This window comes from Apodemus sylvaticus, chromosome 9 (assembly GCF_947179515.1).
Source record: "Apodemus sylvaticus chromosome 9, mApoSyl1.1, whole genome shotgun sequence".
Taxonomy (NCBI): Eukaryota; Metazoa; Chordata; class Mammalia; order Rodentia; family Muridae; genus Apodemus; species Apodemus sylvaticus.
In genome coordinates, this window is record NC_067480.1 from 26851929 (window position 1) to 26876471 (window position 24543).

General features: G+C 51.8%; 1 protein-coding gene across 3 annotated transcripts in view; it reads right to left on the minus strand.

Moving 5' to 3' along the window:
* Positions 1 to 771: 771 nt before the first annotated feature.
* Positions 772 to 24543, minus strand: part of Dis3l2 (DIS3 like 3'-5' exoribonuclease 2) — a 345312-nt gene continuing 321540 nt past the window's right edge. For all 3 annotated transcript variants that reach the window (XM_052192653.1, XM_052192651.1, XM_052192652.1), the window contains 7 exons: positions 6516 to 6699; positions 5976 to 6062; positions 3746 to 3893; positions 3351 to 3481; positions 3143 to 3247; positions 1973 to 2074; positions 772 to 1269 (listed from right to left, as the gene is read on the minus strand). In XM_052192653.1, the coding sequence (XP_052048613.1) occupies positions 1129 to 1269; positions 1973 to 2074; positions 3143 to 3247; positions 3351 to 3481; positions 3746 to 3893; positions 5976 to 6062; positions 6516 to 6699 (898 nt within the window). In that variant the 3' untranslated portion in view covers positions 772 to 1128. The remainder of the gene's footprint in view (positions 1270 to 1972; positions 2075 to 3142; positions 3248 to 3350; positions 3482 to 3745; positions 3894 to 5975; positions 6063 to 6515; positions 6700 to 24543) is intronic.

Here is a 24543-nt window from a genome sequence, read left to right on the forward strand (position 1 = left end):
TGCCCGTCACTCACTGCAAAGAACATGTGGTGGGGGGGGGGGACTCCACAGAATCTTTTTTTGAAGAAAATCACCATGCCCATATCAGATGGGTCTGTTAATTCTGCGGCCGCAGGGAGCAGCCCTGGGAACCTGGGCCTTGGTTGCTTTGGTTTTTATCCTAGCTTCTAGTCACTTTTGAAGCCAATTCATACTTTTCCATTTTGGTGAAGTTGGTTACATTGAGCCCAGTTCCCTAAGGAAGAGGCTGCCCAGTGCTCAGGAGGGTAGGACTGCCAGTACCTGGGATGCTAAGCAGGTGGCTGGGTCAGGTGGAATCTGTTGTGAAGTCCTCCTGCCTTCTGGAAGGCCTGCCTTTAGCTTTTAAGGTGCATGTCTGAAACTGCAGGTATTGAGGAGCCTACTGTACCACAGCTGTGAACAGGGCTCCGGGGAGCTCTGGCCTAGGACATACAGGAAGGAAAGGCGGTAGTCCCACTCCCCACATAGCATGGGCTGGCAGCGGAGAGGAAGGCTGAGGAGGGAGGCCCACAGCCACATGACAGGGTGACTGGCAGCTCCCTGCTGTGCATACTAATTACATTTTTAATCAGCTAGAAGGAGGCTGCAGCATCAATCTGCCGCACGTGGCTCGTGAATCACCCTGGAGCCGGCAGGAAGGTCCTGAGCCAATGACCCCAGCTCAGCTGTGAGGTGGCTCCTAGGGAGCCCCGTGCCCTTGGTGCACAGGCCACCCGGCTGCCATGCTTCCCCATGGCATCTACACAGACAGCAATTCACACTTGATTTTATTCCATGACACTGATTTGCTGAAACCCCCCATTTCCTGGGCAGGGAAGGGCAGTGGGTCGCCTGGTAGAAGCAGGGCTGCCTGCCCAGGAGGACTGGGAATCTCTCTGCTCAGGGAAGCACCGGCCCGGCCTCAGCATTCCCTGCCCTGACCCCTAACCTTCCAGTTCATTTAAAAACTGAGCTGCAAAAGTAAAATAAAATGAAAATTAAAAAAATAAAAACAAACTCCTGAGTTGTTAAAAACCAAATTAAAAATCCCCTTTGGTGTCAAAAGGTCCTATTCCTAAAAGCCAGTAGGGCAGGGCGGGCGCAGGCCGGGCTGGGCAGGGCGGGTGTTCAGTCCTCAGGCTCCTCATCCGACTCCTTCTCCAGGCCCAGGGAGTGCTCGGGGCCAGGTCGCTTCAGGATAGCACTGTACTTGAGGGCTGTGGCCTCTGCCTGCAGGACCACATCCACCAGGCTGAAGATCGTGATGACCTGTAGCAGAGCCAGGGGCGGGGGAGGACAGGCAGGAAGGGAAGGGAAGGGAAGGGGCCTGCAATCAAAGCCAGGCTCACTGCCAAGGCTCAGTGGCTTCCCTGAGCCTCCGCTGCCTCTGTAAGTGGGACTCTGGGTCTGGGGAGAACCGGGAGGCTAGATGGCACCACATGGACACTCGATATTCAGTGACCATTCACAAGAACCAAGAAAACAGGCTGGGCTGGGCCAGCCTTTGGAACAAGAGGGATATAAGAAGCTTTTATTAGCTTCTCAAAAATTCTGAAAAGTTCTGTTCAGGGGAAAGGGATAGCACCTATCTACCTATAGAGTAGCAGTTCTCAAGCTGTTGTTTGAGACCCTTTGGCAAACCTCTATTTCCAAAAATATTCACATTATGGTTTATAATAGCAGCAAACTTAGAGTTATGAAGTATCAATGAAAATAATTTAATGTCTGGGTAAGGATGTCTCCACAACATGAACTGTATCAGGGTCGCTGCATAAGGAGAACAGAGACCCACTGCCATAGTGGGGGTTCCCATACAGAACCTGGCAGTCTAAGCCAGGGCTTGGGCCTCAGCTGAGGAACTTGGAATCCCACAGGGGAGCCTATGGTGCTGGGAGAAATGAGGGGCAGATGCGGACCCAGCGGCTCATGTCTGAGATGGAAGGTAGGCTTCGGGACCCAGTAGGGGACTGACCTGTTGTGTTGGCTCCTCTTCAAGGTCATCAGGCTCCCAAACGAGAGTGAGCTCTGGCTTCTTCCCCACCTTCTGGAAGTGGTAGGATCGCAGGGCGAGCGCCTGGGGGTGTGCATACCAGAGCCTCAGGCTGTGGGCTTCAGATGCCTCCTCTGCCCTGGCCTATGTCTGCCTGGCTGGAGGGAGTTTTGCACAGGCTGCCTTACTGCAGTGGCCTGCTTGGCCAGAGATATGGGCCACCCTATCCCTGGTCCACCTCAGCCAGACTTAGGAGGTTCTGCCAAGTCACCTTTGGCCAAAGTAGGACCCGAAGGTGACCCAGGACCAAGGGCCAATTTGTCAGGGTGGTGACTATAGGGGAGAGAAGAGATCTACCTAGGCTCCTGGTGATAGGACTAACCACCAGGCTGAGAACCAGGTAACTACAGAGCCGGCCTAGATCTGAACTCCCACCTGGTCCATGCTCCACAGGTGCCTCATAGTTCCAGCTGCACTTGGCTCGTTCCTGTTCTGCCTCTTTTATGAAGCCTGTGTCTCTTCCAGTGCAAGGCTCTACACTTCCCCAAATGTATGTAGAGTTCAAAGCAAGGTGGTAACTTGGGGACCACATAGCAGCTAAAGCGAAGCCCCCAAGTGACATTATGGAAGGCATCAAGAGAGGATTTTGAACACACTGTCACCCAGGGAAGAAGCCAAGGTAGGATGGGCCTCTTCTTCCTCTTCAGGGACAGTGTTCAGAGCAGTGCTGGCCATCTGGCCTCTCCTCCTACATGTTTCTCTAAGAACACCCCAGGCCTCACACACTGCCATCCTGGTTATGTTCTGAGTGCCTAGGTTTTTAGGGAAGAGTTCAGACCTGACCCTCGGCCTGAGGGTCAGGGTCAAGTCCCAGGCAGGCCTACTTGGGGTCAGGGGTCTGGACCTTTTATTGCCACATGCCAGTGAAGCTCACTGCTAAAGAATGCCATCTGTGGGCCCAGCAGAGCTGATGGACAGCAGGGATCTTAGTTTAATTCCACCATTTATGCCTGTGAAGCTATCATGGGGCATAGTTCTCCAACAAGGAACAAGACACAGGTGGGGACACGGCAGGGTAAAGAGTATGCCAGGTCCTTTAGGGCTTGGCTTTGCTGTGGGCGCACGCATCCCTTGCATACCAGGGATACTCACATTGCAGTAGATGCGCTTCTGCACCCCAAAGCGCAGCACCAGCACGTCGAAAGCTTGGTTCAGGACACCCATCACCATGGCTTCGGACTCCAGGGGGCCACTCTCCTGTAGGAACAATGCATCAGGGCATCCTCCCAGGAGGGCCTGCACTGGTGCTCCCTACAGAAGAGGGAGGGGAAGGGGAGGAGGGGCCAGGGTGCACCCTCACCTTTACTAGAACTGCAAAGAACAGGCCGATGCTGAGCTCCTGCACACGCTTGGAAGCCATGCGACGGTCATTGCAGTGGTCAGCTTGCTTCTGTAGGGTATCAGGCTCCACATCTGGCTGTTCACTGTAGCCTGGGGAGGAGAAGGTGACCAGAGTTGCTAGTGTGGGGGCTGAGGACGGTTGTGTGCCGAGGCAAGAGCCCTGGGACCACCTATGGTCACAGGCTTGCAATAAGTCTCACTAAAGCTTCCATAGTCTGGGTGTGGATCCAGTGTTCAGACTTCGGCTTCTCTGTCCTTGGCACGTTCATGATCACAGTAATGTGGTCACTTACTCTGAAAGTGGGTAACTCTTGACCAGCAAAGGTCTTCCCAGGCCAGAGTCATGTCCCTTACCCAGAGCAGCAGCCAGGAGGCGGTGCACTATGACGTCAGCAAAGCGGCGGATGGGAGAGGTGAAGTGTGTGTAGAGGGGAACGTTGAGAGCATAATGCCGGAACTGCGCCTGGTCCTGCAGCATCCCAGAGCAGAAGTACAGTGCCATCTGGAGGGAGAGCGGGACTAAGCCTGGCTGGGTCTGCTGGGTGCTGAGACCCAAGCCTGGCCCACGGCAGGGCTGATACACTCCTCCCCTCTATGCTTTGGGCAGCTGATCCAAGCCAGCCAGGGCCATTCCGCTCAAGGGGACCTCAGCAGCTGCCACGGCTGCCATGCTAGTCATGCCTAGGGCTCTATCCATGAGGGCAAGGCTGGGGACAGCTTAGAAAGCTATGCCTCTGTTGGGTACGAGATGCTGGGAGCCCTCAGGATGCTGGGTGGCCTCTAGCACTATGGGACTAGCCACCAGAGTGGCTGTGAAAGGCTCTTCCTCCTTAAGGCCCATGGTTGCTGAGACCCTACCAGGAACGATGCAGAGGAGTTGCTGCTGACTGATTTTCCTTAGGAGGGTCTGAGCAGCCACCCTGGGTCAAGATGATTGCAGATAGGAAAACATATGGCCATGTTGGCCCAGGGCTGCAAGTTGCCTTTTGGAGACACAAGCAGAAGCTGAGGATGCTGCATGTCCCTGGCCAGCCCAAGGGACTGCCGAGCTCTGAACCCCTGAGGGAGAGCAGCAGGCTCATAACGTTCCTCAGCTTCTGGCTGAGCCAGACCTATTTGCTCTGGCCCTGATGCCTTCCCGGCTGATGGGCATACTTGCCACAAGTGCAATACTCTAGCATTCGTCAGCCAAGGGCTCAGTCTGTTAGCTTGCCAGCCTGCATCTGTTGTCCATAGTGATACACAGCTCTAAGAGACCCGAGCAAAAAGATCTACTGAGCTGCTGCAAGCCTCAGAACAACCTGACAAAGCCTGGCCTCAGCCCTGTCATAGACTTGGAATCAGCAGCTGCTGCCGACAGTGGTCACTTCTTTGGAAGCTCCAGAGTGCCTGGCCAAGTGGCAGCCTTCTCACTGGTAATCCTGCACAGGTTACTCCATGCACACAGCCCTAGGATTCAGAGTCCAGCCCCTGCTGGATCTCGAGCTACATCTGGGGGAACTGCTGGAGAAAGAGGGCACAGTCCTCAGAATAAGTCATGTTTACCTTCGTGCTCAGTGGTGGCTTGGTTCCTCTGAAAGGCTAGGGTGAGGAGGAAATGGGGCCCAGCTCCTCCTTGGTCAGTATAGCTATCTCTGGGCACGGCAACAATCATGGCTTCTCTGCAGTGGCCAGAGACCACTGGGACAGCTCGTGTCCTGTTTCAGCAGCTCTCTTGGGAACCAGGCCTCACTCCTCACTGTTGTGCTGCTGTTGCTGTGCCCTGATCTGTCCCTGTCACTTGCCACTTAGTCCTTGCCATCAGAAGCACCCCACAGGGCACAGCCTAGGGTCCTGTGTACACACACCATCTAGGATAGGTGGTAGGGTGGGGAACAGGCAGTGGAGATTGGGAGCAGGGAAAAGGCAGTCAAGTCACCAAATGGCCCTGATGGCTCCATTCTAGCAGAGCTGGGAGTTATCAGGAAATAAATCAGCTGTGGCTGGCTGAGGCTATCTGACTCTCACGAACAGATTGAATCTGCTGAGAGTGACTGACCCTTGAAAAATGGCCTGCCACTGCCCTAGCAAGAGCTGGGGCCCACAGCTGACCCCATTAGTACCTGTAGATCCAATTGACCTGCCAATCTACTGAGATGGCTCCCATCCCAAGGATGCCTAGGCCCTGCAAGGACTGCAGTGTAGGCCGGAGGGCTGTGACAGGCTGCTCGGAGCCAGCCCATCTATCTATCTCATAGCTGTCACTTGCTTGGGGACATGGGCTCAGACTCGTAGCAGGCTGATTCTCCTGGGCAGACTGCAGCTACAGTAAAGGTGGATACCTTTCTCTTGCCTGGGGTCTCTAGCAGCCACAGGCCACACAACTCCTGAGGGATGGAACATGCTTTTCAGGACATGGGATAGATTTCTTCTGGAGCTCAGTGCCTGCCTGTCCCAGGTGTGACTGAAGAGATAGTGTTCTTCAGATCATCTCTGCCCGCAGATCCCAGAACAGAGTGAGCCAGTAGTGGGCTATGTACACATGGTGCTTGCCAGCCAGAGTCATGGGCACTACTGGGATCAGGGCCTAGTGTGGGCTCCTTACCTGCATGGGCCGCGAGTACATGTTGGTGAGCACCTCCTTCCGGGCCAGAGAGTACTTGTCATCTCCAAATGTTTTAGTCAGGCTTTTCTAGAAGTAAACCCCAGAGACCTGGATGAGATATGGTCAGGCTTGGAAGCATTACTGCTAACCATGCGATCCAAAATTTGGGGACGGTAGAGAGGGGTTCCCAGGCTATGGGCCATGTTGACTACCTGCAGGGTACAAGAGCTGTGACCCATAGTCTGTGTCATACAGTGGGCCTGAGATCCTCCACGCTTACCCAGTAGGCCAGCTCTCTTGATTAGAGGGATCCTCTGCCCACTTCACACCCATGTGTGGAACACGGGCAGGAGATCTCCTTTTTGTGGGATGACCTGATAATAGAGCCTGCCCTTGGTGGAAATCTTCTCCACTGCAGGGGAGACCTGGCTAAACAGGGAGTGACTACATGGGGCAGACAGGTCACCACCAGCCCAACTTCTAGGCTTTCGTCTCATTTCTCCAAGCAGGACTTCCCATTACTTGCCCACCAGCACTCACATTTAGGGCCCCTGCGGAGCTGACATCCATGGGCAGCCCCATCTGGTCACAGAACTCCACCAGGTCAGTGAGCATCTTCGTCTGTGGTGGGGGATGCCGGCGCAGCAGGGCCTGCTCAGGGAAGGTGCGGAAGATCTTGTGGGCCACTGCCATGTTGGCCAGGAGCATGAACTCCTCCACAAGCCTGTGGGGACAGACACTGACTAGAGGGACCCCCGGAGACAGGGGACACTGTCCCGTCCCAAGGTCTTTGTCAGCTGGTTCTCTTACACCTTAGTTCTCAGTGTAAGAACCTTCCTGTGACTGATCAAACTGGTTCTTCTAGCTCTTTCTCTTTAATCTCTATGCTCAGGTTTTCCCAGAGTCAACCTGTCAATGACTTTCTCTTTGGTTTGTGAATGTGTGTGTGGTCTCCTGTCTCATTTCTCACTAAATGTGGATGCTCTCAGGTCATGCCTGGTCCAGAGATGGTGTGTAGTAAAGATCTCTGGTGAGAAGACTGGCTGGGCTTCCTCTGGGGCTCACTTGTAAGAAGAGCTATCAGTCAGTGTAATTAGAATCACTGTAAGTGACTAAGTGCATGTGGACAAAGCTCTAAATAGGAAGATGAAAACATGGCAAGGCCCTAGTGAGAAGTGGGGCCTGATGGAAGATGGAGGAAGTGTGTGAAGACTGAGAAGCCAGGCAAAGCAGGAGACTTCACTGACCAGGCCTGAGGTTATAGTCACCTGCATTTCAATCCTGGGCAGGCAGGGTTCATGCTAGTCTCCCCTGACCCAGCCTGGGGCTCCCTTGGTGAGATAAGTGGACTGAACATGGAGTCATTCAGGAAGGAGTGCACATCCTGATACTACTGTGGTCAGCATGTCCTGCATGGAGAAAGCTTGCTCCCTGGGAAGGCAAAAGCCATCAGAGACCTTGTTCAGCTTAGAGGAGTCACCCCAAGCCACATGTCAAGCCTTGGGCTTTTCCCACTGAGGCAGCTTTAAGAGTTTTGGCAGTGTCTAAGGAAAGCTGAGATCAATCCCTCTCCTGGAGGTTGAGTAGTGTTCCTTGATCAGATCTGTCATCTAGACAAGATCTTAGAAGGAAAATCAGACATATAGAAGGGGAATGTTCCGCCTCCTTGACTGGACCTGCTGTGAAGAAGTGTGCCTCTGCTCTGTCCAGGTGCTTGTTTTCAGAGCTCTCTCTACATGGGACTCAGTGAGGGCCCCACCAGCTAGGGTCTGGACACACCTGGCTCCTGTCATGGGGACCTGTGCATACCTGGCTCCTGTCATGGGGACCTGTGCATACCTGGCTCCTGTCATGGGAACCTGTGCACACCTGGCTCCTGTCACGGGGGCTTGGGAACCCCTGATCCTGTCATGGGGACCTGTGCACACCTGGCTCCTGTCATGGGGACCTGTGCACACCTGGCTCCTGTCATGGGGGCTTGGGAACCCCTGATCCTGTCGTGGGGGCCTGTGCACACCTGGCTCCTGTCATGGGGACCTGTGTACACCTGGCTCCTGTCATGGGGGCTTGGGAACCCCTGATCCTGTCATGGGGACCTGTGCACACCTGGCTCCTGTCATGGGGACCTGTGCACACCTGGCTCCTGTCATGGGGACCTGTGCACACCTGGCTCCTGTCATGGGGGCTTGGGAACCCCTGATCCTGTCATGGGGACCTGTGCACAGCTGGCTCCTGTTATGGGGACCTGTGCACACCTGGCTCCTGTCATGGGGGCTTGGGAACCCCTGATCCTGTCATGGGGGCCTGTGCACAGCTGGCTCCTGTCATGGACTCACTAGACTCAGCTCAAGAAGAGAAGCCTTTGTGTTGCCCACTAATTTGTGGTCAGAGCTTCCTGGTCTGCCACCCTTCATCTCAGTACCCGATCTTTTCTTGTGCTTATCAGTACCTGACATCACCATCACTGACCAACGAGTCTCTGAGACACAGTTTGAATACTGGTTCTACTACACACTTGTTGTGGGACCTCTGGTGAATCACAGACCTCTCCTGTTCTTCCTTTCCAAAGTAAGATAATGCTAACATCTAATCACAGGGCTGGCGAGAAGGCAGAGGAAACGTGTTCTGGGCCAGACACTAGGCAGGAATAACAACTGTCCAAGACACAGTGGTGCTTTCCTTTCTTCCATCAACCACACAAATGGCTAACACATCTGATAGTCACCTTGCCTCAGCCTCCAGAGTGCTGGCATGCTGTCTGTCCCTGCTCAGATGTTGCACAAATGCTCTGCCATTTGGGAACTTGACTACTCAAAAGGCATTGCTATGGGGACTTGAGCATGTTTCCAGACCTTTTCTCTGTGCAGTTTCAGAGCCCTGTGGACCAGAGCACAGTCTCCTCCTTGGAATCCCAAGGTTGAGCTGCAGTTTGTAATTGAGGCCGGCAGGTGGCAGCAGGGCCCCACAGCAGGACTGTGAGGATAAGGCTGGCAAGCAGGCAGGAGCAGAGCTGCCTGCTTGTCAGAGACATTTTTGGAATGAGCCAGATTCCTGGTCCACAGCAACTCTTCTGCTTTGTTCCTCATGGGGTCATATAGGGAGAAGAGAGATATGAGGTGAAGGAGGGGCTGCTATGGGAAATAGGCACAAGAAGACGCCAGGCAAGCAGCTCCTCCAGGGACTACGACCCTACTACTTATCCTCCCTCGACATCTGCACAGCCCCTTAAGCTGCCCAAAACCTTGAGAAAAGAAGGGTACGTCTAACTGACCACAATGTGGCATGACTCTGGTTGCACAGACTGGCCTTGTTCAAGCACCTTGGTGCCTGCAGTCCTCATTCCCATTAACAGCTCTTGTCCACCTGTCCATTCTCCACCCCCTGTCCATCTGTCCTTCACTGCTTTTCTCTCTCTGAGTTAAGACATCAGCTTAGGAATTCTTCACAACAGTCTGGCAAGAGCAAAGCATTAACCTAAATCCTGTCACCAACCAAGAGGATGCATGATAGTAAGTTCCCACTTCTGGGTGTGTATAAGACCCGTTAGTGTTCTAGGGTGGTGCAGGGACCATTTCCCCACACCTTGCCCTTAAAATCCTCTCACCTGCAAGTGGAAGGGAAAGGAGCAAGCGCGTGCACAGCACAAAGGACCCAGCAGATGCTCGGGCCCAGCATCTAGAAGATCCAGAACCGACAGGCTGAGACATGGCCAAGGCAGCAGCAGCCAGCGCTCCACTGAGCGTAAGATTCCCTGTGGGGCCAGTCACCCTCCCAGGGATGCGCAGCTCCCTTCTCTCACCTGGGGCTAGCAAAGGCCCCTCTTGCTGGCACCTGTCTACCCTTGTGCAGTTCTCACAGTGATCAGCAGGGGGCCATCAGACTCTTCCCTTCCAGTCCTGGGACGTGGCAAAAGCCACTTTGAACTCAAGAGTTTCTGGGTAAGAACAGCCCCAGAGTTTACAAATTGTGGCCCGAAGTCCAAGGGTCCCTGAGGTCCCAGTTGCTGTTTCGTCAGCCAAAGCTGCCTTTTGGGTGAGGATTCTGTGCAAACTAGTTGGCTCTGGGGTCTCTGGCAAATGAGCTTATCGATCTGACCTTTCCTCTCTTGTGGGGACAGGGACAAACTTCATACAAAAGCTTGCAGCCAAATTCAAATGATGCCTTGTGCTACCCAGGGCAAATAAACCAGGCTGGAGCACACTGGGGTATAGGATGGGAAAGCGGTTGAGGGCTGTCTGGGTTGCCATGGCTTACTCTCTCCTCCTGGTCTGGGCACCTGCCTTCAATCTTAGGGCACCTCCTCCCCCAGCGACAGCATCGCACAGGCATGAGATCACTCAGCCCTGCTGGGGACGGGGAGCTAGCTGGAGCCCAGCAACTGCCTGACAACTGCTCTAAATGGGCTCAGGAATGGCTGACAGCCAGGATCACCTTCCAGAACGGCAATCCAAGCCCTCAGAGATGGGGCCTCAGTCCCAGGCCTGGCATCTGCTGAGCATCTGGAGCCCTGGGCCACAGGGGCCCCACAACTCTGGAGGTCTTGGGTGGGACTGTGCTGTGACAGGAGGCTGTCAGCCAGGACATCATGGTGCAAGCTCTGCAGCCATGGCTCGAAGCAGTCCCTACCTGCTGTCAGGGCCTGCAAGGCCTGGGGATAAGGGGGAAGCTTTGCTGCTTCTCAGCCCAGGGAACAGCTGAACCAGGGTTTCATGTCCTGGCAGGCAACAGTCAACATACATACATACATACATACATACATACATACATACATATATGTATATACACATATATGTATATATATATATGTATGTATATGTGTATATGTACACACCAGAGATGCACATTCTATATCATAGGAAAGGTAGCTTCTGCCCAGAACTGTGCTAGTACCACTTAAAGGGAAAGGTTCAGATACAAATGTACATGAACTGCCAATTTATTATTATTATAGGCATTCTTTACCTTAGGAAGTGGGTATGCTCAACACAACATATGAGAGGGAGCTGCTGGACATAGCACCCTACCATCCAAGGACCCAGACTGGGCCATGTTTATTTACTTGTGTCCAAATGTGTTTATTATTTACTAGTTACATAATTTTTTGAGACTGTGTCTTTCTCTATATAGGGTCTTTCAGACTGGCTTGAAACCTATGATCCTCCTGCCTCAGCTTCCTGACATGGATCAGACAGTGGTTAGGTGAGAAGCCTCTGAGGAAGGCAGGCATGCCACCCAAGCAGAAATCAGCGATGGAGTTCCTGACCATAGGTGAGCACCATTCACACTATAGTGTGTCTACCCTGGCCATGTTAGACCTTCTCTTGTCTGAGCAACTGTCCTGGTTTTTTTGTTTGTTTGTTTGCTTGTTTTTTTTTTTTTTTGTTTTTTTGGATTTGGTTTTGTTGAGGGGTTTCTCTGTCTAGCCCTGGCTGTCCTGGAACTCACTTTGTAGACCAGGCTGGCCTCGAACTCAGAAATCCGCCTGCCTCTGCCCCCCAAGTGCTGGGATTAAAGGCGTGCGCCACCACCGCCCGGCCTTTGTTGGATTTCTTACTCATCTTTTCTAGCTGTGGCCTCGCTCTACCCTGGGTACCACTTCTCCTATGGCCCTACAATACTCTTATCTTTCTGCATAGGAGGAGCTTAATGTGCAAATAGGGAAGTGACCTGCTCTGAGCACTGTGCCCCTAAGCATCAGTCTGTGCTCCTGGGGCCAGTGGCCTCAGAGGCAATCAGAATGCCTAAGTCCTTCCCTAAGATGCCCACAGGTGTCCCACAGGGAGGCGCCCTTACAAGCAGGAGTCAGTTCAAGGGACTGATGCCAAGGACCCAGGAACGAGACACAAAGCTCCAGGTAGAAAGTGGGAGTTGAGGGCACAGGCTTGAAACCCACTTGGGAGCTATGTGAGTACTTGGGGCTGGAGGCTGAGACAATGAGGGGCAGTACAGGGCTGAGTGAGCCAGGTGGGCACGGCACCTGCACTGGCCCTCAGGAGGCCTGAACAGAGAGGGTAGATGTAGAACAAGGCAGAGGGACATGGAGGAGCTGCAGCAGGCTGCCCTGTGTGAAGCTCTAGAGGCAGAGGAAAGGTCCTGTGGCTGGCAAGCAGAGGCAAGCCGCCAGGGTGGTGGGGTGGGGAGTATGGTTTAGAGAAACAGGGAAGGGTGATAGGGCAAGCGCAGGCGTGCTCCATTCAGTTTTGGTGCGAGTCAGTGACAGAAGGAAGGAGCCGGGGGCCTTGTTATTACTTTTAGACAAGCTGAAGGTATTCTAGGAGGCAGGGGCTCATGCTACCAGAGAGCCTGCAGGAAGCCATCCAGCACGCCCAGAACGGGGAAGGGAAGAGTCACAGTCTATGTCTCATTGGAGAGCAGGTTGCATTCCCAAGTCACTGCAGAGGGAGGGCCTTGTAGGTCTACAACCTCTGTCCTGACCATGCCCCCTGTGGGAAGGCTAGTTCATAGCAGCTAATGCTGCTCCCTTACAGACTCACCTCTGACACCATGCTGCAGCTGTCAGGAAGAGAGAACCCTTGCCCAGTTGTATAGCCAGCCAGGGACAAAGAAGCTACATGGTACATTCTCTGGGCTCCTCAAGTAGAACGATGCCAGAGGGCAGATGGGTAACCCCAGAGCACGGTTCCTGGAACTGTCAAGCCCACTGGGCAGTGGAGAGAAGAGAAAGCACTGTGCCCACCAGGAGCAGCCGCCTCACCGTGGCCTGAGGACAGGAACAGGTCCCAGGGCAGCCAGTGTTTCTGCCCCTAGGACTCAGTTTCTTGACAGAACAGTGAGATGCTGGCACTGACTTTGGGGATGTGGTGCTGAGGGCAGGCCCTGTCCAGATTCATCCTCCTCAGACTTTGCCTTCATATTTTCTACTCCTCTGTACCTGGCCTCTCCATGCTGCCTGGTAAAGGAGGTGAGGTCTATGGGATGGTCTACCCTCAGATCCATTTTACCTGCTGACCCAGAAGAGAAATTCATCCCAGCCCTTACAGACCCGGAATACTTGCAGAGTGGCTTCAGAAGTGATCTGGAACTGAGGTACCAAGACTGAAGCCTACAGGGCCAGAACTGAGCATCTGTCTGGCTGCTGCTGAAACCTGAAACTGCATCCATTTTCAAAGACCAAAACCAAGTGTGAGACAGAAGAGCCTCTCTGCCCTGGCCACCAGGGCACTTGTCAACTTTGTGGGAATCTCATGCTAATGGAATTAGGCCACTCACAGAGATTGTTCAATTAGCTCTTGGTGAAAACTGCTAACATGGAAATGTGATAAGAATTGCTCCCAGCTAGTTTCAAATTCATTTCTTCTGCAAACCAAATTTTCCCCACATGGGCACATCCTCACGGTTGGCTAAGGAGCCCTTGGGCTCCCTCAGTAGCTGTGAAGGCAGCTGCTGGGCTCTCTCAGGAGCTGTGTGCTAGAGCATGACTGTTCTCTATAGCTGGGCAGCCCAAGGTGGGAAGACAGCAGCCACCCTCACAGGAGACCCGCTGTTCTCTCAGCGGCCCCAAATTGAGTGTAGTGTGGTGAAAACTGAGGGAATGGAGCGTGATGGGAAGTCAGTGGTCTGATCAGTACTAAATTGAGGGCTGCTGGGGGTGGGAAACTTTAAGAGGTCTTGCTGCAGTTCCCTCTGAGGCCAGGCCAGGGTGGAGCTGGTGGCTAGAGAGCTGGAAAGTAGAGGCCTGGGGGTGGGGAAGGGGGCTGCGGCTGCTGCAGCTGCAGCCAAGCTTCGGGGGCATGGGAGGGGTGCCTGGGGAGGAGAGGCAGTAACACAAGGCACCCACCATGGCTGGACCACAGGGCCACCCCACGTCACAGCTAGGGCCTTTCACTGACCCCTTTCCTCTTGGGCTCCCTGCAACCTGCTCAACATTTTGGACGTTCCCATGAAACCACAGGGAAATGAATGGGGCCTAGTTCACAGGCATGGAAAACCCCAGAGGAGCAGGCCTCTGGAGCCAGACATAACAGCCCTGTGGGTGAGGCCAGAGCCAGGTCTTCTAGTCTGTGGTACTGAATCTACTCCAGGCCTTTCTATAGGTTCAGCAGGCAGAGCCCTGCTGCAGTGAGGCATGCTTGAGCCATGTTTTTCTAGTTCAAAAGGAAGTCTCCAGAGGCTAGGCGTTCAAGTGCAGCCCTCTGGCCCTGCCAAAGGGAGGCCCAGTGGCTGTGGTAGGGAGGGGGGAAGGGACTACTCAGTCGTTTGACAGCACTGAAAGCCCTTTGTCAGCATAAAACTAGCCACGAAGCCTTGCTCTTCCCAAGGCTTAGCTCTGCACACAGAGGCACGGGGCAGGCCTGCACGTGGGCAACAGCTCTGGCCCCTAAGCAGAACCAGGCGGTGTGCCGTGTGGCCTTGCAGTGAAGGGTAATTGGGCCTTGCTGGCTTTTTTATGATGTTGACACACACGCCTTTCTCTAGTTCCACTGAAGCTGGAACCACTGGTTAGAGGAGGTGTGGCCAAGGCACACAGAAGCACATCACCTCGGGGAGCCACTGCCTGCCTGCAACAGCTTTTTGGCTCTGCTCAGACTCTAGCCAAGGCCAGGGCTCCCTCTTACACCCAAGTAATGGAGGCTAACCCTGTGGACCTAAACCAGGAGCAGAGCTTGGATAAGCTCAGGGAAACGCAAGTCACCTCTTACTTTGGGAGGGATCAACTTTGGTTTTAAAGCTAGAATTTGGGAATGAAGCTGTTCACAGGAGAAGGGTGTTTTAAGCACACAGCTTCTCTCATACATACCTGACGACAAGACAGCTAGAGAGGAGAGAGGAGGAGCCAGGTGCACCTGGGAGCCCAGGCTGTTCAGCTTTGTCAAAAGTGTGTTTTGCTCACCTCCAAGAAAGCTCTTGCGTGGCTGCTGGGAGGTGGGCCCCCTTTTCCAAGGCCACCCTGGAGTGGCGAGGCCACTGATGGTGGGAAGGAGCGAGTGCAGCCAAGCTCTCTGTGCTTTCTCGTCCAGCCCAATGAGTCCTTTCCCAGGGAGAAACTGTAGGTCTTAATGTGCACAGAGGGAAACTGAGTCTCAGAGGCTACAGACGATGATTAGAGCCAGACTGTGGCAGGGCCCAGATCTTGGTGGTGTACCACCAAGTCCTGCAGCTTTGGCTTCACCAGGCTTTCTGCACTTGGGGTGGCTGTGCTAAGTGGGAAGGGGGTGCAAGCTAGTCTCTTTGGAGAACCCTGCTCTGGGATGGACAGAAGATCCAAATGCTTACAGGGCTTCTGCTCCTCCTTCCTTGGCCTAGGCCCTCAAACTCTTTTTGTATTGAATGTTCTTTGTCTTCCCCTTCATCCAGCAGGGTTGTGGATCAGCTTAGTTAGGCAGCCCACTACAAGCTGGAGGCAGAGCGCTGCTGGGTTTGCATGGTGGGGCTGTTCCTGTGGGTCTGGGGGATGGCCTGTGTCCTAGCATGGTTTAGTTCCATCCAATCAAGAGGACACTGGAAGTACTGAGTGTCCCTTCTGAAATGTAGCTGATCTCTGTCTGGGCAATACAAGACCAGGCCTGCAGGGGCTGTGGGAGGAACCTGAGTGTGTCTCTAGGGAGGGATATTAGTGGAGGAACCCTGGGATGAGTGAAATCAAGCTGCTTGCTCTGCCTCATTCTCCTTCCCACGATGCACATTGCACCTGCAACAGCTCCAGAATCAAGCATGGCCTGATTTCTGTCTGCTGGTCTGAGGCCCTGGGGAAGACCAGAACAGATGGGAGGAGCATTCCGGCATAGGGAAACAGGCAGAGCTGTCTATGTCATCAAGCCACTGGGTGAACTGCCCAGGGCCCTGTCCACAGGCTTCAGTCTTTGGAGGGTAAAAGGGAGATGATCCTTCTCACTTTTTCGCCCTCTCTGTGGCTTTGCTGACATTGAAGGTTGCATCTGAGTAAGCTATTGCCCCACCAAGCATGGGGTGGAGTTTAAAATAAGCTTCCTAGAAAGAGCAGCCCTTGGAAAACAACTAGGGAACCAACAGCCCTAATTTTTCACCAGAAGTCCAAGGTACAGATGAAAGGCATCCTGGAGCCAGGCACACGTAGGTTGGAGTGCGGCTTCTACATGCATCCTTGCTTCGCTCCAAGCCCACCAGTTCACGGACAAACCATGGTAGGGTCAACTCTCAGTGTGCCTATGCAAGCTTGCTCACTCACGGGCTCTGTCTCCAGCAGTCCTGGCTTGGGGCTCCACCTGTCTACTTGTGATTTTCCTGCTCTTCCTGCTCCTGCGTCTTTTTGGGCCAGTCACAGCTGCCCACTACCACTAACTGGGGTGGCTCAGACAGCTCTACCACCTCATTTCCTAGTACCTTGAACAATGACTAGGACAGAGTAAGCAGCCACTAAATACTTTTTAATTTATTATAATAATATATAATTATTATATATTATTGGTGATGATAGTCTTAACCATATAGCCCAGATTTTCTGGAACTTGCTACACTACATAAACCAGGTGGCAAATTTTGCCTGTGGCAAATTTTTTGTTTTAGTCTCCTGAGTGCTGGTATTATAGGCATACACTTCTATGCTTTAAATAATTTTCATCAGAGACTACTTCTTTGTTTACAAAGGCCAGTGCCTTTCAGTTCTGCACATGCTGTTCTCCCCTCAAGACAACGGAGAGTGAGTAAGATAAGACCTCGCGGTGAGACAGGTGGCTCCAGGTACAGCCTGGGCCTATCTGTGTCACTGAACCCATAGAAGCTAGGAGTGGGACAGTATCTTAGTGCGGGACTCAGGAGGTGACGGGATCTCTGCTGGAAGTGAGGACTCACAGAACCTCCTCTGCAGTACTCACAGTGCTTAGCTGGTCGGTCACTGCCTTCCTTTCCCAGACTGGTAAGGGAGTCGATGAGGGCTTACCAATGTGACCTGGCTCTTCCCCTCCCCCCTGCCCAGTTTCCTCGGCACTGTCCTTGGGAGGACAGTGTGGGGAATCTAGGCCTGAATAGTTTCGGGAATCCCAGAGACCAGCTGGATGCTGGTGAAATGTTCAGGGACCAGATGAGTACACTAGAATACACTTTGCTGTTGTTTTTACAGAAATACTTAGTGAAAGACAATACACATTTTTAAAGGGTGAAAATGGAGGGCTTTGGGGCTAGGCTAGGGTCTTCTAGGCTAGGGTTTCAACAGCGTTCTCTCTGCTTATTCCTGCTGGACAGAGGCACAGACTTGGCAGTCAGAACCTGAGACAGCCTCTGCAGGCCTGGTGGGACCTACTGAACTTGCCCTGATCACATTTTTACTTGTCTGTAGACAGTTATTACTTAAACCCAAACAGGGCGAGCATAGTAACTAAACCTCCTTTGTGGGTGACCTGATAAATGAATACTCTTGTCCAAGGGCAGCTGCTCTACTATAAACACGAAACCCAACAGATTAAGAAAAGCCTCTTCCAACCCGGCTGTTTCCTCTGCGCTAACACTTGTCTTATCACCCACTGGGATGCGGTCTGTTGAGTCTGGCAGAGCTCATTAGTTATGTGACTTTAAAAATATTGACCCATGGTTTTATGAACTGGGTTCAGAGTGCTTTAGATGGATGTGTTCCCATCCAGTGAGTTCTGGGCTTCCCCGACATGTGCCTGGGCTGCTCTAGACACGCACGCACAGGCGGTGTGCCTTTCTACCTGGCAGCACCGAGGCACCTGCCTTGTCCTCTCCATGTCCAACTACAGGCGCCTACCTGCCACCTGCTCACAGGGCACTCGCCTGTCAAATGAGGCCCCAGCTGAGAGAAGCAGTGCATGCACTTTCTTTCCCAGGCTGGCGTCTCTGGGAGCCTGGCTCCTATCTTCTTTGTCACCCACATGGTATGAACATGAAATGCCCCCATAGGTTCATGAGTTGAAGGCCTGGTCCCTTGCTGATGACATGTTTTGGAAGGTGGCAGAATATTTAGAAGGAAAGGACACTTCAGGGTCTGAGTGATGGGGATTCCTGGGGTCTATACCTTGTTCCTGGCCCCCTCCCCCTCCCATCTGCTGCTTCCTGGCCACAGCTGGGTGACCTGTGCTGCTCCTACCTCATGTTCCCACCACACTGCTCACCTGACCATGAACTGATTGAGCCCAAGGACATTTCTCCCATCATGCCCTGCCCCAGGTATTTGTCATAAATAGTGCTTTACGTGCCTGTCTCCCTCAGTGGGTTCTCTGGGCCTTTATTATTTCCATGCACTGCACAGTACTTGGCTCTAGCTGGGCAAGCAAGGGAATGAGGTTTACACTGGGGTTACAATACAGACAAGAACCATTCTTCTCGTTTGTGAGGTGCATGTTAGAATTTCCCAGGGCTCCTCATGCAATGTGGGCCATTTGTGGAGCCATTTCTCTAGGTGTAGCAGTGGGGACAGAACTGTCTGGTATGGAACAGTCTGCATAAAGGCTCTCTGTGATGACTTCTGCATCTCCCTGCCTGTGTATGGCTCTACTGGGGCCTGCACAGCACTGGTTTGGCTCCCATGGTGGGCTTGCCTGAACAGGAAGGAGCTGCAAGAATGATGTGGTAGGTGTGGAGGTGTGGAGTGGGTGGGCATCCTCATGTGGATGGCAGCTCTACCTTCCAAGAGTTGGACGGCAATAGTGATGTCAGTCTTAGAAATTCAATGGGCACAGGAATGGACTGCAGACCCCAGAGGGCCCGTGGGGTCCCAGGTTATTCCAGGGAGGAGTTCTTATCAATCTTAGGGGCCAGCACACTGCTAAGTATTTCATAAATAGGATTAGCAGACAGGCTGTCAATCTCTTATCTGAAATTCTGAGACCAGAGGTGCTTCAGATTTCATTTTCAGATTTGTGAATATTTGCATAGGTCCAGAATACAAACATATAAAATTTGAAATGCTCTAAAATCTAAAACTTGAAGTTCATAAGGTATTTGGTTTGGATTTCAGATCAGGAATTCTTAAACTACATTATGAAAGCCATCTAGAGTAAATAGAGGAGGCAGGAGTCTGATGATTTAGAAGAAACCAAGGCAGGTTAAGGTTGAGGTTAAGGATGCACAGGGAAAGTAAGCCATGCTTGCTAGGAGAGCGTACAGGCTGGTTCAGTATCAACCTGACACAGGCTGGAGTTATCACAGAGAAAGGAGCTTCAGTTGGGGAAATGCCTCCATGAGATCCAGCTGTGGGGCATTTTCTCAATTAGTGATCAAGGGAGGGAGGGTCCATTGTGGTGGTGCCATCCCTGGGCTAGTGGTCTTGAGTACTTACTATAAGAAAGCAAACTGAGCAAGCCAGGGGAAGCAAGCCAGTAAGTAACATCCCTCCATGGCCTCTACATCAGCTCCTGCTTCCTGACCTGCTTGAGTTCCAGTCCTGACTTCCTTTAGTGATGAACAGCAGTGTGGAACTGTAAGCTGAATAAACCCTTTCCTCCCCAACTTGCTTCTTGGCATGATGTTTGTGCAGGAATAGAAACCCTGACTAAGACAGAGAGGTATGCACCTGGTGTCTGCTGACCATCTGCAGTGTGCCAGCTGTGCTGGAGGGACTGTTCTTGCTTTGGACACATGGAGTAGGATCACCTTCTATCAGAACATCAGTGCTACAAACTTCTCAGCAGTCCCTGGCTGGATCCCAGGTCTGTTCTAAGCCCTGGGAACCAGAATCTACAGAGAATCCAGCAGAGCCTCTTAATACGCACTCTCCACCTCACAGTCAAAAGCATTCACATTCCTCTGAGTTGCACAGGCAGAGGCAAGAACCTGCCTCTTGCAGTACTCAGCAGGGGACTGGTAGTTCTGAGACTGAGGCTTATGTTAACAATCAGAGTCAAGTTTGATGACATCAGCACTGGGAAATTCACTGAGAGAGTCAGAGGGAGTGGAAAGGGCATTCTGTTTCATGAGCAGAACCATGATGAATGGCATTCCTTACACAAAACATGGTGACCACCTAGTCTGGTTATACTAAAGGATAGAGGATACTTATTTAGCGTAAAGTGGTGGGCAACCCACCAGGCTCCGGGGAAGGAGGCACTTCCTGATGGGGTGGGGGAATGGGGTGGGGTGGGGTGGGGTGGGGTTGGGTGGGATAGGATGGGATGGGGTAGGACAATGCATATGGTAGTTGAGTCAGTTTAGTGTAGCTGGCAGATGTAGAACACCAACACACAGAGTCTTGGAGAGTGGAAGACAGTGCAGAACTAGGAGGTGTGCCTCAGTGGCAGCTCTGGGAGACATGTCTCATGTCTGCATGGAGCAGGCACTCTGCTGTAAGGAGCACCCAGGGTAGTGTTGGCTCAAGCTCATAACCTTCTCTCACCTGGGGTGAGAATTCTAATGCTCGCCTCATCTCCCTAAGGTTCTTTGTCCCCACAAGGCCAAGTGTTAACAGTTACCACATAGACAGTGATAAGTGACAACTGTTCTGATAGTCATTGGGGCAGAGACAAAGACACACAGGGCAAGGCTTCAGTAAAGTCAAGGGAAACCCCTGTGACTCTGCGGTCACTCACTGGAGGAGAGGATGGCTGTGCAGAGGGCAGTAGACTCTGTAGAGAGCCTTTTCAGCTGTGCATGGCACTGCAGTCATGTAATTTTACATGGAGGACCCCAAGGTCAAGGACAGCCAGGCCAGCTTGGGAAATTTAGAAAGGGTTTGTCTCAAAATAAGGAATTAAAAATAGTGAAGGATGCAGCTCGCAGAACATCTGCCTGGCAAGTATGAACTCTTAGGCTCAATCTCCATACTGTACAAACACCCACACACTCTTTACATAACAAATATTTGGAACAATCCTCAGTTATTAAAACCTTAGTTATGTCTAGCTGATGCCATTAAGAGGATATATACACTAAAGGACAAAGGTTATGATGTCTCCCAGTGAGAGCAAGAGTCGACAGGACAATTGTACTCTCATTCTAAATAGCTCAAACATTAGACATCTGTGTAAGCACTGCAGCTAGGTCAAACACCCAGGAGAAGGTGGCCACGGTGTCTTGTGTGAAGAAATAAGGAACAAGGACACAGGTGACAATGTTTCAGCTTTGGAGACAATAGCCCCGGCTGGTGAGTGGAGCACCTCTACCCGAGGGAGGCCTGACTACAGAATTAGAGAGCTCTAGACATGGTGGTGACAGCACAGTCTCCACTTCCAGGGCTAAGCCAGATCTGCCTCCCTCAGAGCAGCCTGCTCACAGCCTCTGACTTGCTCAGCTTGGAGCCTGGCCCACCAGTGCTTAAGATGGGGGGGTCACTTGAGGATGCCCAGGGAGGTGGGGCCGCAAGTCAATGCAATGATCTGTGTTGTGTACCTCAGTCAGGCTTTGCTGGTTGGCTTTGCAAAGCCATGCCTAAGTGGGGTATTTCCTTCCACTTAACTCAGCGGGCACAGCTTGAGTCACTCTGTGAGATCCTTTCCAGTTGGGTACCCACCACAGGAAGACCTACCCTCAGAACAGTTAACATGCCCTCTTCCCCTTAAAAAAGCCAGGCAGGAGCTAAGTGATTTATAGGCATCAATAGCCTTTGTCTGTCATCAAGCATGGCAATTCCTTCAGGCTCTGGAGGCTTCCTGCCCAACCACCAAGAAAAAAACCACAATGCCTCAGAGTGCATGGGAGCAGCAGTGACGATGGATTAGAAACACTTCCCTCTGGAGCTCACTCAGGAGCTGAGTGAGCCAAGCATGTGCTGGTTACCTGCCAAGTAGCTGCTGGAGGTGACGGCCATGGGCACCTTTCTCCAGGCTCAGCCCCAACCTGAAGTCCTGTGGCCTGCTTCCTGGAGGGCTAACCTGTGAGTGTCACAGGCCTCTGGTGCCTGGGGAGGGTGATTAGAGCAGACATATTTGCCACTCTCACCTTCAGAATGTGCCTAGTGTCTGGTCCAGCATACTGGTAGAGAGAGGCTATGGCTCACTGTCTACTGGACAGCAATGTGTGGCCTGTTCATTCAATGGAGTACAGGCCCAAAGATCAAGTCTCTTCTAAAATTTCTTGAAGTCTTAGAGAGGAACAAGTCCCCTTTGGTTTGAAAGTTGATGGATGACTATGTCCTTATAGAGGTTGGTTCTGGAGTGCCTCTGGGTTACAGATGTGTGTCTGCACAGGCGCCCAGAGATGTGTGCCTACACAGTTACCCAGAGAATACAACGGAAGCAACTTGGTCAGGCCAGGAAATCAAGAGAACAGCATAGCTGTGACCAGTATAGATTCAGAGACTATAAAAATGCTGATTACCATTAACCCCTTCCCCATTGTGGTAAGAGCATGACACCATGTGCTACAAAACACCTGGACAGGAAATCACTAAGGGCTCCAAGTTACATTGGATTGCTGTGGCCCCCAAGAGGCTCCACAGAAAAGGAAGAAGCGCAGTTCATCCTTAGTTAAGGAGTGGCAGAATAAAGCAAGGCACTTTAACTCATTTTATGCCATCCTGTGTTAATTGAGAACATACTTTTGTAAGGTCTTTGTGAAAGCTGAGAAATACTTGGTTGGAAGAGGTCTTGGTACTTTGAAGTTCTGTTCTGTGGGAAAATCTCTTGGGTTATCTTTAGGTCATTATTTGGGTTGCAAAGAGAGGAGTGTGGGAAAAACTGAGAAAGTTCTCAGGACCATGGCTGGCTCTCTCAGCAGTCTCTAAGGATTGCTAGGTCTGGGTGTCTATGTTCTTCATGCCTCTGTTTCAGTGAGTGCATCTTTCTCAGGACTCATGAAGTGTAAACAGGGCAGCCGAGACTAGAAAGTGCAGTCTGAGCATCTGGCCCAGAACAGACCTCAGTTGCTATGGACACTGCCTGGACCAGGCAAGAGGAGACAGAATGCTTAGGAGACCTCAGCCTAGAGGTATGGGGCTCATCCACGACCCCATGGAGAGCTACATGCAGCCCTCTAGGGATGTACACAGGTAGGCATGGAGAGTCCCTCTAGTTTGAGATCCTTGACCATCTTGGCAGTGGGTATCAGAGGAAGGAAGGATGGGGCAGATGAGGGGCCATAGGGAATTTGGAGGAAGGGCCTACTGGACAGAGAAGCAAATGTCAAACATAGTGGTGTTGTGGGGGAGCGGCTCTCCTCCAGGGAGACCTTTGTGATCTTGGGAGTTGCACCCTCAGTATTCAATCACAGAATACCCAAACATTAACTGCTCTAGGCTCTGGGGGTTTACAGATCTCTCTGAATCCCTGCTTAACTGCAGAATCACGTTTCTTTAACACGTTCATGTGGTATATACATTATGAATTTTTTTTACTATCTCTTGTAATGTAAGTGGGGCCCAGAATTCAACTCTCCTGATGGGCTCCCCAAGAGGTACGATACCACCCACATACCACCCACACGGGGGATGAGTGCCACAGCCATAGAAAGGAAGGGCTGTGGGATCATCCACAAAGTTAGGGCCCGAAAGGACACTTTTGGTAAAATACCAGAGGGGAACAGTTTATTGATGATTCTATCTGTGGCTGTCCCAAACTGGGAGACCTCTGGTCACTGATCCTAGAAGCTTAATTCCGTAGTCAGAGCCTTGGAGCAAAGTGACAACCAACAGAATTGAAGCTGTAGGGAATTCCCTGGTTGGCCAGAGACCAGAAACCAGAAAGTGGTGCTGTTAACTTCTGTCCTCCATGTAAAGAACTACAGGCCTTAGGCTTTGCCCCTGTCCTCCAGTCATCACTGCCTGACTCTCTAGGCTCATATGTGCAACATGTACAGCCAACAAAGGATTCACACCCCAAATGGGCAGAAAAACACACGAGGAGAGAAACTGGAAAATCAGGCAGAAAGTTTGAAAAGGCCTGAACTCTAGTCACTTGCTAAGTACCATTATATAGGACGAATAGTTTTACTCCTAGGTCTCCACTGAAGCAGAATAAATGCATGTGCACACAAAAGCATAGATAAACAGATTCATCTGTAATAACTTGACCACAGAAACAATCAAAATGCTGATTAGATTAATGCAGAGTAGATGATAAGGTTTGCTTGTTTTTTGTTTTGAATAAGGGGTTGAGTAGCTCAAGATGGCTTCAATTTCACTATGCAGCCAAAGGTGACCTGAGACTTTTTTTAAAAAAAGATGTATTTATTATTATATCTAAGTACACTGTAGCTGTCTTCAGACACACCAGAAGAGGGTGTCAGACCTCATAACAGATGGTTGTGAGCCACCATGTGGTTGCTGGGATTTGAACTCAGGACCTTTGGAAGAGCGGTCAGTGCTCTTAACCACTGAGTCATCTCACCAGCCCCTATGACCTTAAACTCTTGATCCACCTGCATCCATCTCTTAAATGCTGGGACTACATTATACCTGACTCTAAAAGCCTTTCATAGTTTGGTTGCCTACCAGGACTTGGTGATAAGACCCTATTGCTTAACCACACACACTTATCACAGGACATGGAGAAATCAAGTTTGTATTGACTAAGAAGATTCCTCCCTGCTGTTTAACTTTCATCGCATTGAAAGATGCTCTGCAGGCTGCTGTGGGGAAAGGCTTCAATCATAAGGCTATCAGAGAAAGGAAGCTGTGAGCCCTGTGAGCTGCAGTGGTGAGCAGGGAGGAAAGCTATGCCATGGGCACGGGGCAGCTTGGCATCAG